The sequence below is a fragment of the Thermobia domestica genome, chromosome 9 (assembly GCF_964235325.1).
Source record: "Thermobia domestica chromosome 9, izTheDome1.hap1.1, whole genome shotgun sequence".
NCBI lineage: Eukaryota > Metazoa > Arthropoda > Insecta > Zygentoma > Lepismatidae > Thermobia > Thermobia domestica.
Window position 1 is genome coordinate 194,128,778 of NC_137462.1, and position 16,532 is coordinate 194,145,309.

Consider the following 16,532-nt stretch of genomic DNA (forward strand, 5'->3'; position numbering starts at 1 on the left):
AAAAGGGGGTCCAAAGTAAGGTCAAAACTCGAAAATTTCTAATGGAAAGGGGGTCGAGTAATACCTCGTTACAGAGGTCTCTGCAAATGTTAAAATAATTCGAACACGATTTTGGAATCCACTAACTACTTTCAACATGGCGACCATAACAATATCGAAACCCTGAATTTCTGGTTCGTCATAAAGAAATAATATGACTTGGATAGCCCTTTACTCTTTTCCAGGCTTAGGACTGGCAACGATTTCCGCTCAGAATAAGGAATTCGTTGGCGTGTTTAACGGCTGCTTCGCCAACTGAAAATGTCCTTAATTATACAGAAAATGATTGTCACAACGTTGCTTGACAAAAAATAGTACATTAGTCTTAAGTGAAATAAAAAGAAAAACGAAACACAATGAGAAACGAATGATGAACGAAAACGAAAAGAATAGGTAAAGCACTGACTTCGATGCACATTTACCAACTTACAGTAGATGTTCGAAATGCCTGCCCTGTGCCTCAATGCATTTCTGCACACGGTAACTGAAATGATTTTGTGCCGCAATAATTTCCTTCTTACTAATCTGCCTGCATGCAGCAACTATGCGCTCCATCATGTTGTCCCTTGTTGTGGGGCGATGATAAACGATTTCCAAACGATTTCTTTAAGTCGTCTCCATAGATGATAATCTAAACATGTTAAGTATGGTGACTTAGGAGGTCAGGGCACAGGTCCACCCCTACCTACTCAGAGACCACGAAACATTGCATTCACCTGATTCCTCGCTGTCAGTTCAAAATGTGCTGGGCAACAATCTTGTTGTAGCCACATGTGTGTCCTGATGTCTAAGGGGACGTCTTTTCGAATGTGCATTCGAAACATATCGTTCCCATTTGAAAATCGCAAGAACAGGGCATGTGCTCCTCATTACACCACGAAGGGTGGCTTTCGGGATTTTGTAAATAATTTCTACCACATTTTCTTTGGACCCACATTTGTATGCATTTTTTTAAATTTCAACTTGATAGCATGTACCGTTCCCGAGAAAAAGGTAGTGTCTGGGTAACTCTGGAACACCCTGTATAACACAACCAATTCCTTCCTTAATCCAATATTAAGGCTGCTACTTAAGAGTGGCCTTTTCTTGTTGAATGCTTGTTTGGGTATGGCAATTCTCGACCTGATCTCTCCGTTGCAGTACGCGTCTTTCGTCAAAATACTTTCCAAATATTTGAAATGGTCGACCTCTTCAAGCACTTTTTGTTCTACTCTGACCCGTAAGGGCGCATTTCCCCGGGATAATCTCATGACTTTCGATTTTTTGATGTTGATTTCCATTCCACATAGTTTCCCAGTGTCAACTATTTTGGTCAATCTATTCTGAAACACGTATTAATAATTACCATTTAACATTCTTTTGTTTTTAAATCAAATTTTTAAACAAACAAACAAACAAATAAAATCCGCTTTTTATTTCTGGTCTCTCTTTCAAAACTGGAGAAATGGTGTTAAATCAGTATTCATATATAACAATCCATGCTGTACGCCAACTGTGTGGTTCTATTAATTTTCAATGCATGAGGGAAGCGTTGCTAATTCTGCGCCAAAAGTATTAGAAGCGAAGTAAATATAGCAGACACCATATTATTACTCCTCTCTTCTCTTCTGTTCTCTTTTCATCCTATTCTGGCTTCTGCAATTTCCTTCTTCAAATAAACCCTATGGAATTGAAAGCTGAAGTTGTATATACGGGTGTGTGTGTTATATACATAGTGATTTCCTTTTACCCATGCTGTTAACGGGAGTAATAGGTTTGAATACATGTACGTGTATGAAAACAAGGGCCAAATGTATCCGGTAGTATATTCTTTTTCTCTCTTTCTCGTTGTCTGTGCATCCTTGCTTCCATACATTACGTATAACAATGAGAAAGAGGATTAATAATAACGAGAAAAATGAGTCCTGGGAGGGGGAAAAGGAGGAAATATAAAGAAGCCTATGGAAGATACTGCCAACTATTACAAATTCAAATATCTTTTAATCTTCTTTTTGTTTCGTGTAGAGTAAAAAAAAAATATTCATTATTGCGGTCATTTTAAAAACCTCTTTCTTTTGTTCCCAACATTGTTTTTATCTACTGATGCTGTACTTACCAATGTACTTACGTTGTTGACCAGGCACGTTGTTTGGAGCTCCAGGGGGGGTAATTTCTATCCCCTTGACTGAGATTTAGGTATATATATTTGAAACAATACAATAATAATTATCAATGAAAAACTTGTTCCTCCCTCGCCACCAGGCAATCTGAGATGAGGTATTGACAAAGGGTTTACACTATGGGACGTGTGATGGAGAAATACATGTCGACGGATAGCGAATACTGACAGTACAAATGGGGTTAAGTCAATCTTTGTGTACATTTTCGTGTACATAGCAATCTTTCGATATACTAGAATAAAACACAAATCACGCAGTTTTCTAGAACTAAAAAAAAAAAAAGTCATGTAATTTCATATTCGATGTGCTTTGTTTCGGAAATACTTGTGGCTCAAAGTGTTAAAATGCAAGTATTTAACTCTTATCTAGATCTTATGCAAGATCTTACACAACACTGAGGTTATAAAAGACGAGACCTATTGTAGCGTAGACCCGAACGACGACGACAGGCTTCAGTCCGATACAGTTAGTGAGTGCCCCATCTTCACTAGGGATGGCCAAAATTTTCCGGAATCCGGGTTCCGGAAAATTCACTTTCCGAAATTTAGAAAAATCCAGAATTCGGAAAAATTCTGGAATTTTTCCGATATCGGATTTCATCCGGTTTTACTTTACGGATTCTGGAAAGTAAAAATTCCGGAATTGGCCATCCCTAATCTTCATAGTGTACTGTTCCTCATCAGACTGTTTCGCCTCCAAGAGAACTAAATTGCAAGTGCACGCCATCGAATCTGACTACTTGAAAATTATGCGTTAAGCAGAATTTTCATGTATAATTAAACCAGGGATGCAAATAAGCAACAAAATTTTACTCGTCCAAGAAAAAAACTACTAGCCCACATCCCATAATAGAAATCATTTACTTAGCTTCGGTATGATATTAAATACTCGCCCGCACCGAAGAACCACTCGCCTGAGGCGAGTGGTTATTTGCATCCCTGAATTAAACGTTTAGTGTTACTATGTGTCAAGTTTTAAAAGTTACAATGCTGTATGTGAAATCATATGCCAACTACTTTGTAGTTATAGCATTCTTTTTCCTTTGTTGTTTATTACATTAAAAAAAATAAAAAATCTGCGTCCAGTATCTGGTATGGGGAAAAATAAAACAAGTAAAAGTCGTAATACGTGTATTTGTTACGGCAAATAAAAGTTGATTTTAACGTGAAACAGTCTAGATATTTTCTTTTCGAAACAAAACTGTAGTTTCAAGTAAAGTCCTCGTGTTTATGTCTTGTTGTTTGCTTTAAGATTGCCTTTTTTTTCTGTTTGTCACTGTCACACCAAACAAACGAAATAAAGTGAAAAAGCTTTCTTATTACTTTTATCTGTTGTTTCAGTTGTAGCCTTTGCTCTTTTTATCTTTCTTATTTTTATTATTTTATTTCAAGAGACAATAGACACAACGTACTTTTCAAAATAAAAAAAGAAGAAAGAAAATGAAGACAGCGAGATAACAGGTTTTTATAGGTCGTAAATGTCGTAAAATCATATACTCAATTGAAGTAGGGCAGACAAAGATGTCTCCACAGTTTTCTTATTCCATTTTCTGTGATCTAACTTTATTCTATATATTTTTTTTTAGTTGAATCTTGATTCATTAAGTTTCTTTTCTTTATTTTTTAAATAAAAGTTTTCACAAAAGTTAACGAAATGTCTGAACTTATTGATTAAAAAAAAAAAATCAAATTATTATTTTTATACCAAAATCCATCCTAATTTTACAATGTTATTTAGAAGATAATGGAACAAATATCCAAAGGTGGGACGTACCGTCTACCAATCGATCTCGTCGACTGAATAAAACGACATGCTTGAGAGTAAACCCTCGTGTGTGTAGTTTCCGAGAATTTTTTTGTCGCGAAAAAAGTGCCATTTGTGGCTAACAATAAGACGAAAAAATCCGCCAAATATGAAGGTAGAACTACTTACTAAACTATTTCCCTTAATTCCTTTCACTGTGACGCTAGCAAGAGTCAATGTACACAATAGGTAGCCATTTTGCACTGAGCTCACTCGCAGGGGCGTCATTTAGGGGACCAGGAAGGGGCAATTGCTCCCCCGCCGAAAAGTTTGAGGAATACTTTAATAGACGGTCTACTAATATACTATTACAAAACATGAAAGACTGATGTCGGTGATGCTCTTGTCCCCCCTCAAGCGAAGTCTGAAATAACATTTCTGCTTGCTCGGGCTGCGCTCACTTCGCTCAATTTGACTTGGGCTCACTTTCACTTCTTTCAACAAGAAATATGACTATACAATACTGGCAAGAGTTGATATTACAACACAAACTGAGCTGTGAATTTCGTTTGTGACGACTGATCTCTTTATACCCGTAACCGTGGTTTGATTCTTATACGTGATTGTGCAGTGAAATCACTGGACTTCTAAGAAACTTATAACACTGATAGTGTGGTGTACGCTAAGTGCATGGCTATTCGATGCGTTCTCAACGCGTTTTTATGACCGATGCGTACGCTTGGTATTTCTGACCATATATTTAAATGTGGATGGCTAATCACAATGCTCTGCAAATGCAAAAGCAATAAAAACGTACAGCATACGTCGGCTCGAGCGTATTTGGTGCGTTTCGGAACAATAGACCCACCTGCTGTTTAAAAGATGTCTAAAGGAAGGGAAAAAAAGGAAAAACGTGTTACCAGGCAAGGGGATTTTAGCAAGAAATAGCTGCTTGGAAGATTCTGTGTGCAGAGTATTGGAATAGACCTGGACCTGAACCTAGCAGTATCAGACCTATCAGTATTAGACCTGGACCTGGGGGGAAAAAGATCTAGAAACGCTGACTGGCTCACAGTATGATTTATAGCTCTGGCGAAAGTAAAATTACCTAGTAGTCACCTAGGTTGCGTTCGCTACGGAAACATCGGAAACGCATCCTCAAATAGCCAAGCCTAAGCGAGGTATTATTGCTTATCGTCTCTGAATTCATTATGCCTGAAATAATAGTTTGATTCTATCACGTGACCTGACAACACTATGAAATTACGGTGCCGGTGCCCCAAAGAAACACACAACACTTATTGTTAGTCCTTTTGATTGCTGTAGCGGTTGCTCAACTGTCGCGTTTTCTAACTACATTGAGTTAATTGAGTCTTGTTATCTACGGTAGAGCTAATCTTCAACCGCTACAGTCTGAAAATCCAGCCGCTAGTAAGTATGATCCGCGGCGATTGGGTGCTTTGTAATTATATTGTATCGTATAGGACCTTTTATCCATAGCGGCTCGATCTGCCGACCGTTGGCAGCGCTGCTAATTTCCACGGTTTACAGCCACATAGTCAGTTACTTGGACGAATCGAATCTGTTATTTGGAATGAAGTGGACGAATCGAAACATAAGTATATTCTATACAGAATGTTATGGAAGTCCACTGAGTAGGTTGGTAACAGTGTATTTGAGGTACTGCCTCCTCACTATTGCCAGTAGCGCCCGCAGACAAAACTCTAAGGAAAAGGTCACTAGCGGATCCGCAGTGGTCGACCAACTGCCAAAATGAAAGGGTTCTTAAAGTGGATATTACCCACAGTCTGATCGGTGATTTACCTGCCTAATGCCTGAGCCTATTACGCCTGAAGCTATAATTTGTTTGTTCTAGGTAATCGCACAGTAACATCACTATGCTCCAAAGGGACGGAGATACACCAAACAAAGGTTTCATTGGTTGTTACTTGAGCCGACCATAACTAAAGTCATTAATTAGTACTGTTTACTGATTGGGTAATGAAGTAATTATGCACAGATTGAGAGGTGGTTTTGTTACCAAAAGCCTGTCCATTATGTCTTAAGCTATGATTTTATTCTACTAGATGATCAAACAGTGAAATCAACGTTCTCCAAAGAGTCAACATGAGTAGAGAATTATCATGAAGAAAATGTAGACCTCACTGTTCAAATTAAGAAATGTCACTACAGGTAAAACTATAAATGTATGTTCTATTAGATTAATAGTGAAGATAATCCGGCCATGTTTCCCTTTCGTGGTTCTCAGTGTGGTACCTAATAAATCTGTGTCGCGTGAAGGAGTTTTACCATTCACTCGTCGTGTCCTCTTATCCGTGTTATAAATTCTTTCGTGTGGCAAAAGGCATTTAGTCCGGCGTTAAGGGAAATAAAACGTTTCCTCCAAGAAAAGGATTTCGTTGCCTTGTTGTTATCTATGTCTCACACCGAGAGTAGAATCAATATCACCATGCTTAATTTACTCGAGTAATTCTAATTCACTGTCAACCAATCAGTGTTGCTATCTTTCTTGGATAAAAAATGTCCATAACTTTTATTGGTAAATTAGAACTTCTGCGTGCGGACGATTTGAGTCTCTTGGTAAATACACATCTGCGTAACATCATTACTGCACTTCAAATGACTAAGAGCTATGGCAAGGCAGACAGTACTTTATAATATAATATAATTACTGGATTAATTCAAATTGAACTGAGATGAACGTTAAAATATTTGAAGCAATTCTCTTCTTCTGATCCAGGAGTTCCCATAAAATAAGTTTGATTTCATTGAAACTTTTAGAAGTACCCTTCCCTAATACACATAGTTAAAATTTATTACTATTAAGTAAACCAAATAAGGTACCCAATTATTTATTTGCAGTCATGCCTTTTCGTCATAGCATTAAACTAGCTTGCTTTACTATGGTAAACAACTAATATTTGGGTAACGCTTTAATTACCTTTTAAGTCCATGATATCTTTCCAATAATTGTATACCAAATTGCATCCGACTGTACACTCATGTCCAAAATGATTGACGCATATCTATAACTGTCTTCTTGTAAGAATATAATTTGATAATGATTTTGCAGGGTACTTTTAATACTGATACCATGTGTATAATCGGGAAATGTATATTTGTTGTAAATTTCATAGGAAAAGAATTATAAATACGAAAATTAGAATGAGTAAAACAAAATGTTGCTAAATGGACACAAAAGTTTTATTTTCTTTTTATTGTGACATGAAATTTGACACATCCATGTCTTTGCCGATTATACAGATACTAAAACTATAAGAAATACCGGGCGAATTCGTTATATTCCTACAACAACAAATTTATAGACATGCGACAGTAATTTTGGACATGAGTGTACATACTTTATACACAATTGATCCATACATCTATAAAATATGTTAAAAGTAATGTCAAAATACATAGGAATTAAAATCCTAATCCTATTTTAGTCGAATACCTAAAATATTTTAATTAATTCTCACTAGACATTACATACGAATAGCTTGTCCACCTTCTGTTCTTCAGTAGCACTTCCAACCCAACGTATTTTACAACCTTCCACCATAATATTCAAACAAATGTTCCCAAGAGTGTAGACATAGTTAAACTGGCTTCTTGCGTCTAAAGATGGTAGATTCGTAAGGTATGATCAGTTAAGTCTTCTCTAGGGATGCGCACGAGACAAGATTTGAGGCCGTCTCGTCTCGACAATATGCTGTAAAAGTGATGTCTCGACTCGAAAAATGTATATTTTTCTATTGGAAGAGCTGTGTCTCGACTCGAATTGTGTCAGAAAAATTCTGTCTCGACTCGACTCTGCGCATCCCTAGTCTTCCCTTACACACACGAAATGAATTAAACTAGTTTTCCTCATAATCATTTCTAAAAAACTTGTCCTCGAAGTCGAGACTCAAATAATTCGCTTTCTTGCACCCTATTTTAAAAAAAAATTGTTAAAAGCAATCAGAAGAATTGAGACTTTTTACGTAATAAGGAAAAAAATCAACAAAAGCTTGTTCCTTGAAAATGCTCATCAACAGAGTTTTTATTTATTTTAAAAAATATATTTTTCTAAGTGGGAGAGAACAAATTTCCATAAACTATAGATATACTGTAGGCATGAGAACTGGCTGCCTTAGAGTAGTTCGCTATTACTACTAAAAACACCTCAAATGGAATTTTCAAGTGTTACCTCAACGAAAAAAAAAAAATGTATAAAATTTTACTTTGAAAATTTTGAAAATACATTTTGGTCTACTTTTCATGTTATTGGTCAGGTCCATAGAATCTAAACTTGATAATAATTCCCATTAATAATAAGTTTTGTCTCATTACTAATTAACGAGGTCAGTTCTGCTAAAACGTTTAAATCAGACATGAGAGAAAAGTCAATCCTATGGTTGCAAATCGGCCGTCACTTTGAAACATTAAGAACTAACTAACTCAAATAGGATCATACAACAGAAAAAACGATCAAATTGAAGCTTATATTTATTAATTGGCAACACTTTTCTTTCATATTATCATGGAGATTATTCAGATAACCCTTCATCCAGGGCGAGGGGAAGAAAGAGGCAAAGGCGATGAGGTAGATGCAAAACATGCGGACAGTCCTTTCATGTTGCTTTGCTCGAATTACACCACTTGATTTCCTCTGGGCATTTTACTTTCCATCTTCCTCTGCTGGCCCCAACCTGGCAAATAAATGGACTGCATATTTAGATCGCTCCGTAGACTCCCTTGGAAACGGGTAAAAATCTGTGTAACGTGAAACGCAGCTCATGTAAATTATTCATGAGTCCAAAGCATTAGTGTGTGCGTTGTTAATGCCTGCCCGATTTAATGTATAGCTCGAGGATTTTTTTTTCTGTACTTTTACTTCTTTTTCAGTTAGGGTAATGCTTCACAGAGGAGTGTGTATAGTTATTTTTTTTAATTTTTAAATCTGGATTCTTGCACATCGTCAGAAGAAGAGACAAATTGAAAACAAGTCCGTATATATGTTTTCAGAAATTACGGACAGTATGTAGTATATTACAGTTCTCAAGAACGACAAGTAAATGCTATTTCATTTGTTATCTTTTAATTTATATACGTGTTTAATGCAAGTTCTGATTACTTCAACTTCACTGAATTTTATTTATCATTCTGCTAAGAATGAATAATACTACGTTTCTTTACATGCTAAATATTTCCAAGATGTGATAATATGTAAATCATAATGACCAACAATATTATTGGACACTACGAACAATATCATTGCAAATTATTAAACTGAAAAAGCTTGTATCTCTGCACCAATATTACACATACAACGTGGAATGAGCATTAACTTGTGAAATCCAATACTGCAACTTCAAAACGTCAACTAAAAGAACATTTTCTCTCGCATATCTTAGGCATTTACTCTTACTACAAAAATAATATTCTGAGTAGACTTCTAATGTGGGAAATGTTAAAACAAAAATCTTATTCTTTCCAAAGCGAAACGAATGCTCTTCCAATGTGCGTTCATATCAACTGATGTAACTCTCACTCACAATTGTTGACACAATTCTGGAGAAGAGAGTGAATCTTGTAGATTTAGGAATCTTACTCTTTTTCTAGTCATCCTGCAAGACTTACAATCAATGTTCATGACGATCTACTCTAACTTCTAATGAATTTTGCAAGCGATTATTGTTACTTGAACGATATGATCTCCGAAAAGCGTATCCTGTTCGTAAATTCAAAAAACCTTTCAGTTTCACGTCCTACGGTTATGCCATGTAGGCTAAAGGAGACGGTGATGATGAAAAATAAATGAAATGATGGAATGAAGAAAGTGGGAGGAAACGGGAGAACCTCGAGAAAACCCACGTAAACAATGTTCGCCAAGCACAGAAAGTCCACTTGGCGTGAGCGGGGATCGAACTAGGGACCCCACGTACCAGAGGTGAACGACCTACCACTGAGGTACCGTGTCGTCGATTCAAATTCAACAGGGCTGCTATATGATTGAATATGTTTTTTTCACATAACATACTATCTAGGACCAGTGTCGGACTGGCCAAGTTGAGGGCCTTTGGCGTGGTCCTTAAAGTCCCCCCCCCCATATATATGTATAAACTTAAGACGTCGTTGAAAAAAAAAAAATAAGTGACAAAATCATATTTTCTGTGTTGAATAAATATGTTTACATTTTCACTTTTCTCCCACTCAGATGTGTGTCGGATTCATTTCCGCTTTCAGACTCGGGTTCGCTATCACTCTGGTTTTCATTAGGTTTTGGCTTTGGTCTGTAATGCTCTCTCCACGTCTTTAGAAAACTACCATATTGACTAATAAACGAACTATTTACTAGCAGAAATAGAATAAGCGCAAGGAGCCGTTACGGACTAGAGGGTCCCTTTGCTAAGTACGAAGTTTTACTGGCTCACGGGCCAGTATTGATATAGGCAAGGGAAGGCTTGAGAAAACTTCTTTCGTAAAGACGAACTTACGCTTCCGCAGCCTTTTTGGTAGGAAGACTCAAGAAAACATTTGCGATCGCGAAAATTTGACCAAGGCCTGCGGGGCCCGTTGGGCCCTTGTCGATTCCAAGTAGCCAACGTGGCCAGTCGGGCACTGTCTAGGACAAATTCGGGAGAAAATACGTAAATCCATGACTCTTGATTCAATGTCTTAGATTGCTCGTATTCACTGGCTACAATTTGCAGCAAAAGATAAAAGATTTGGTATCGAAGAGTAGGAGGACTCATGCGAGTGTAAACAAATGTTTTTTTTTTTTTTCTTAATGGAATAGGTGACGAACTTGACTTTTATCTATAGAAAACTATTGAAAATCTGTTAGAGATTCATTGTTGCTTGCTTTTGATGATTGTTAATTGATTTTATTTTCAGGTGACTATTCTCTAGAGATAAACCCTGTGTGGCTAGATGATGATGCCAGCTTCCAATGTCAGGTGGGACCTGGTCCTGGAATCGACGGGATTCGATCCAGATACGCCAATCTGACTGTCCTTGTGCCACCTGAGCCACCTGAAATAGTTCAAGGAAGCAATATGTCCACAACGGAGGACAGGGAGATAGAGCTTGAGTGCGTCTCTCGGAGAGGAAAGCCCGCTGCTGAGGTAAGGACAATATGTTTATGGAAAACAACATGAAACAGATTTTGTAGCAATGTATCTGGCGAACGCCTTCATGTACTGGGTGTTCTTCCTGTTCCCATATAAATTATACAAAATCACGATAACTATGAAGGAAAAAGTATATCATTATAAGAAAGAGTACTCATAAGACAATTCTTATTTCTGAATATCCATGTGAATTCTCACTTTCGCAACATAATAATTCGACGCCAAGAGCAATGCAGGCCCGTATCCAGGGGGGCTCCCCCCTAAAATTTTCACGGTAGGCTTGCAAATGAACTATATTATTAACTATAATATAGTTGGATCGCCCCCCCTAACTTCAGCCGGGCCCCCCTACATTTTTGGGCTGGCTACCGGCCTGGAGCAATGTTATATTCTTCATAACGTTGGTATTATCGATGCAATGGCACGTCGAACTTCAGCTTTTAAGTTCGTCCACCATGTTATAACGGACGTGAGCTACTTGCTCGTTTATTTACGGCCACAATGCATTGTTACGCAAGGAAAGAGACAGACCTTGTGATAGCCATTTCGAATGGAATCTCTTCCAATAATTTTATCTCTGAACATCTATTCTATGATGACAAGTGCATAATGTGATGGTGCACCCAACTACCCAAGTACCAGCTTCAGACTCCAACCCCCCTAGTAAAATTGTCCGTTTCGGTGTAGCAGGTTTATTAAATCATTTTCTGAAATCCATTTAGATGTCCGTAATCTGTGTGCAGTTATTCGTAAATTTATGTTATCACTACAGTTCATTCTTCTACTGAATACTTTGACTTATCAACCACGTTTACGTGTCACAATATAAATGAATTTTAAAAGGCTAATTATTAGGGTGTGATGGGACTTTCGAATCACTCTTTGAGATATATAAACATTTTGTTACTATTATTACTACTTTTCATGTAACTAGATTTGATTTCTAGTATTGGTTCCTGTGTCCCTGAAAGGTGTTTTTCTGTTTGATATAAAAAAGGATACGAATTCTATTCTTAGTTGATGTATGTGGTTGGTGCTGAAAAAAAAAAGTAAAAAGTTAAATATTTTTAGTGGCGGTTATTGATAGTGGCTAAAAAGAACAACGAAGGGATGAAAATTTTAATTTGACACGATACTGTAACTTAAAACAGTTCCCTCAGTGACATGATTAGCAGCTTATTTTTTCTTTTTGCAATAGCGAAGTGGTGGGTTGTAGGGGAGTTCATTTTGATTACCTATCAACTTACGTGGAATAGTTCAGCTCTTCAGTGAAGCAGAATCGTCTAATACATAGCGGTCATCTTTCTGAAATTTCAGAAGGCAAATTTTCAGACAGTTTCCCCCAATTTTTACAAGTAAAATCAGTTTAAAAACAGTCATAAAATGTTAATCTAAAAGTGTGAAGAATCCATCCTTTTCATTAATCTCCTCAGCTTAGGAAAAGTACGTCCTTCATTTGCTGGATCATTTTCTCAACTTGTGAAAAATCCACGAAAACATCAACCAGATCATTTTCTGAACTTGTGAAAAAATCCAGCCCTGTTACCTATCAGATTTTCCCCTCAAGTTGGGAGAAACGCGTCCTTGTCACCTGCTGGATCTTTTTCTTAACGAAAAATCCACCCTTGATGTTTACCAGATCTTTCTTTCTACTTGTAAAAAAACCACCCTTGTCGTCTGCCAGATCTTTTTCTCAGCTTGTGAAAAATCGAACCTTGTTACCTATCAGATTTTTCTCTCAATTTGGGGAAAAACGCGTCCTTGTTACCTACTGGATCTTTTTCTCAACTTGTAAAAAATCCACCCTTGTTACCTATCAGATTTTTCTCTCAAGTTGAGGAAAAACGCGTCCTTGTTAACTACTGGATCTTTTTCTCAGCTTGTGAAAAATCCACTCTTGTAGTCTACCAGATTTTTTTCTCAGCTTGTGAAAAATCCACTCTTGTAGTCTACCAGATCTTTTTCTCAGCTTGTGAAAAATCCAGCCTCGTCACTTTTTTTTTTTCAACTTGTGAAAATTCACCCTTGACGTCTTCCTCATGCATCCAGAAAAAAAATCGGAATAAAAGTAATGACGTGCGAAAGAATAAGACCGTTTTTCTTTTTTGAGTTTAAGAAGTGACAAGAAATTTTTTCTAAGTCATGCTAGTTGAGACATTTTTGTTTCCTCTTACAGAAAAGTATGACGATTTTTCTTTTCTATTTCTTCACGAAAGTAACATTATTTGTTCAATTCTCGATGAATGGATAACTTAGGAGAGCGTAGGAATTCTTCTCGAAGTCTTTCTGTCATGGGAGAAAAGTGCTCACCATTCGTAGTATAGCACGCTATTGTTTTGGTTCGGAAGTATTAAATTCCGTGTTGTAAAAAAACAAAATAGTGATATATATAATATCACTTTTGGTCAAGTTTTTTAGTTTATCGTCGCGTTCAACTTTATGCAGTTTCATGAGCACAATTTGTGCGTGTGTTCAAATGAGTTAAACTGTATCATGCTACGCTAACTGTAAAACTTCGTACATGTTTTTCAAATTATTAGTGCTTTATTTTAACTGCTATAATCAGTTGTTTCATTATTATTATTATTATTATTATTATTATTATTATTATTATTATTATTATTATTATTATTATTATTATTATTATTATTATTATTATTATTATTATTAATAATAATAATAATAATAATAATAATAATAATAATAATAATAATAATAATAATAATGTTACTGTACTAATAAAATTCTACAATATTTTTGGTGTATAACTAAAAAATGTTCTCAAAAATGAGACATACCAGTCGATACTCTTATTGAGCTAAAGAAAATTACATGCTTTAGGATAAATTCTCATCTGTAGTTTTCGGGGCTGCAGTGGCTCAGTGATAGAGCGTTAACTTCTGGTGCATGGGGTCCTTAGATCGATCCCAACTCGCGCCAAGTGAACTTTGTAGTGGACAAACACTGTGTGCGTGAACTTCCTCGGTGTTACCCCGTTTCCTCCCACTTTCTTCATTCCACCATTTCATTCATTTCTCATCGTCTCTTTAGCCTAGCTGGCATAATCGTGGGACGTAAAACTTAAATATGTCATTTCATATTTTCATCTGTGGTTTTCGAATAATTAATATTTTTTAATAAAATATTATTATTATTATTATTATTATTATTATTATTATTATTATTACTATTGGCAAACTTAAGACGTGTTTCTGTAGGAAAATCACACTTGTGAAGAAGAAAATGAAATGAAATTTTTTTCAGTTTTATGTCCTTCGGTTATGTCATGTAGGTTAAAGGAGACGGTGATGAAAAATGAACAAAATGGTGGAATGAAGAAAAGTGAGCGAAAACGGGAAAACTCTTGAGAAAAATCCACGCACACGAATTTTGAAGCAGTAACTGATAACTGAAATATCATTATTTTTCTTTCATTAGGACATTAGCGAGAATATAGTTATAGAATGGTCGTAGGTTTCCCTCGACGACGCTGAGTGGACGCCGAAAATTGGGAATCACCAGGACCACGTGGACGTGAGTCCAACGCGCTAAGCACTAGATGACAGTGTGTCCCAATTATAGACACTGCTTGTAATAAATAAGCAATAAGGTTTATAGTTATTTGTGTAACTATTAACTGTGCTTGTATCTTTTCCTCTGAGTTTTCCCAATTTCTTCCCACTTTAATTCCACAATTTTGTGAAGCAAGGTGGCTCAGTGGTAGAGCGCTTACCTCTGGTGCATGGGGTTCCTGATTTCGATTCCTGGCCAGAGCTCCTCCGTGGCTAAGCGGTTAGAATACGCGCCTTTGGCGTGGAGGAACCCGGGTTCGATTCTCGGCGGGAGCCCATGTGGTTCGGATTCCACGTTAATCAGTAGGTCCACGTCTCATATAGCCTTGCTGCTGAAAGGGACGTTAAACTTAAAATCAATCAATCAATCGATTCCTGGTCAAGTAAGTTTGTGGTGGAGAACATCGGGATCCGCGGGTTTTCCTGGGATACTCACGTTTCCTCCCGTATTCTCATTCCACCAATTCTTCCATCACCGTACATTTGCGTTAATCACCTGTCTACCTTAGCCCAACAGGCATAATCGTGGGACGTTAAACTGAAAGATTCCATTTTATTTTATTTTATTTATTCTTTTTTTTTTTTTTATCATCATCGTCTCCTTTCGCCTCCCTGACATAACCACAATACGTAAAATTCAAAGTTTTTATTTCGTTTTTTTAAAAAAATTAACATTAAATACACTGTTAGATTAAAAAAGCAATAAGAAATGGGAGAAACACACAAAGTATAAACTCACCAAAACATTTATTGCGAACATAAAATCGTCTGTTTTTTTTGGGGGGGAGGGGTTAAAATGTTACATTTGAAAAATTAAGTGCTTCTCTTTCAAGTATTTTTCTATTTCAATTTCTTATCCTTTCTTAACATTTTCTTTTATTTTATTTTATGGAAATGTGTTTTAAATCATTAACTTTGAAAATACATAAATTAACTTCCAGCTTCTCGTAAGTACTCAAACGAAAAGAAAAGAGAAAAAAAACTAAGTGAAAAAATATTCTAAACAGGATTCTTTTTCTTTTCTTTTTTGTAAACTACGTAGAAAAGAAACTTCCAATAGCAGAACTCGGTGAATAGCTCTAAAAGGTTCGTTAATCTTGTATCAACGGTGCTAAGTAAGTGCTTTCTACTATTACTATATATAAAGAAAAAAAATATATGTACACCAGTTCTCCCAAAACGTTTATGTGTACGAAACTACTAACAGTAGTAGTAGTAGTAGTAGTAGTAGTAGTAAGAATACTAGTTTCTTATTTAAAAATTTATTTTCTTTTTTTCCTTTTTTTCATATATATTTTTTAAATACGAAGAGTATGGGAGGCAAGAATCACTTTTGATGGTTCCCCCCTTCATTTCAGATCTCTCTCTCTCTCTCTCTCTCTCTCTTTCTTTCTTTCTTTCTTTCTTTCTCTCTCTCTCTTTTTCTCTTTCTTTCTCTCTCTTTCTTACTTTCTCTGTCCCTCTGTTCTTCAATACTTCTAGAAATGAGAGCAAAGGAAAGAACACGAAAACTTCCATGATTTATGTCACTAGGTATTGGTAACTGTGTGTGTGTTTTCGCTAACCCTCTCTTGAAAAAAAAAAAAAAAAAAAAAGCCGTGAGTTTTTAGCCTTTAGGCGAAAAAGGTTTCCTTTATCGCCGTCTCCTTTCTTTCTTTCTTTTCTATCATTCATTCATTCACTCATTCATTCAAATGAATGCTTTTTGCTTTCTTTCTTTTTTGAATTTAACTTGCTTCTCCTTGAGAGAAATAATGTGGGGAGGGCTGTGTGAAAGAAACATTTCACAAAGTCTCTCTCTCTCTCTTTCCCTCTCTATTTCTCATATATATATATATATATATATATATATATATATCAATGATGGATTCATTTACAAA

General features: G+C 36.2%; 1 protein-coding gene across 5 annotated transcripts in view; it reads left to right on the forward strand.

The window, feature by feature from the left end:
• Nucleotides 1–16,532, forward strand: part of LOC145660515 (irregular chiasm C-roughest protein-like) — a 745,900-nt gene that overhangs the window by 629,189 nt on the left and 100,179 nt on the right. For all 5 annotated transcript variants that reach the window (XM_081725676.1, XM_081725677.1, XM_081725678.1 and 2 more), the window contains one exon: nucleotides 10,845–11,074. In XM_081725676.1, the coding sequence (XP_081581802.1) occupies nucleotides 10,845–11,074 (230 nt within the window). The remainder of the gene's footprint in view (nucleotides 1–10,844; nucleotides 11,075–16,532) is intronic.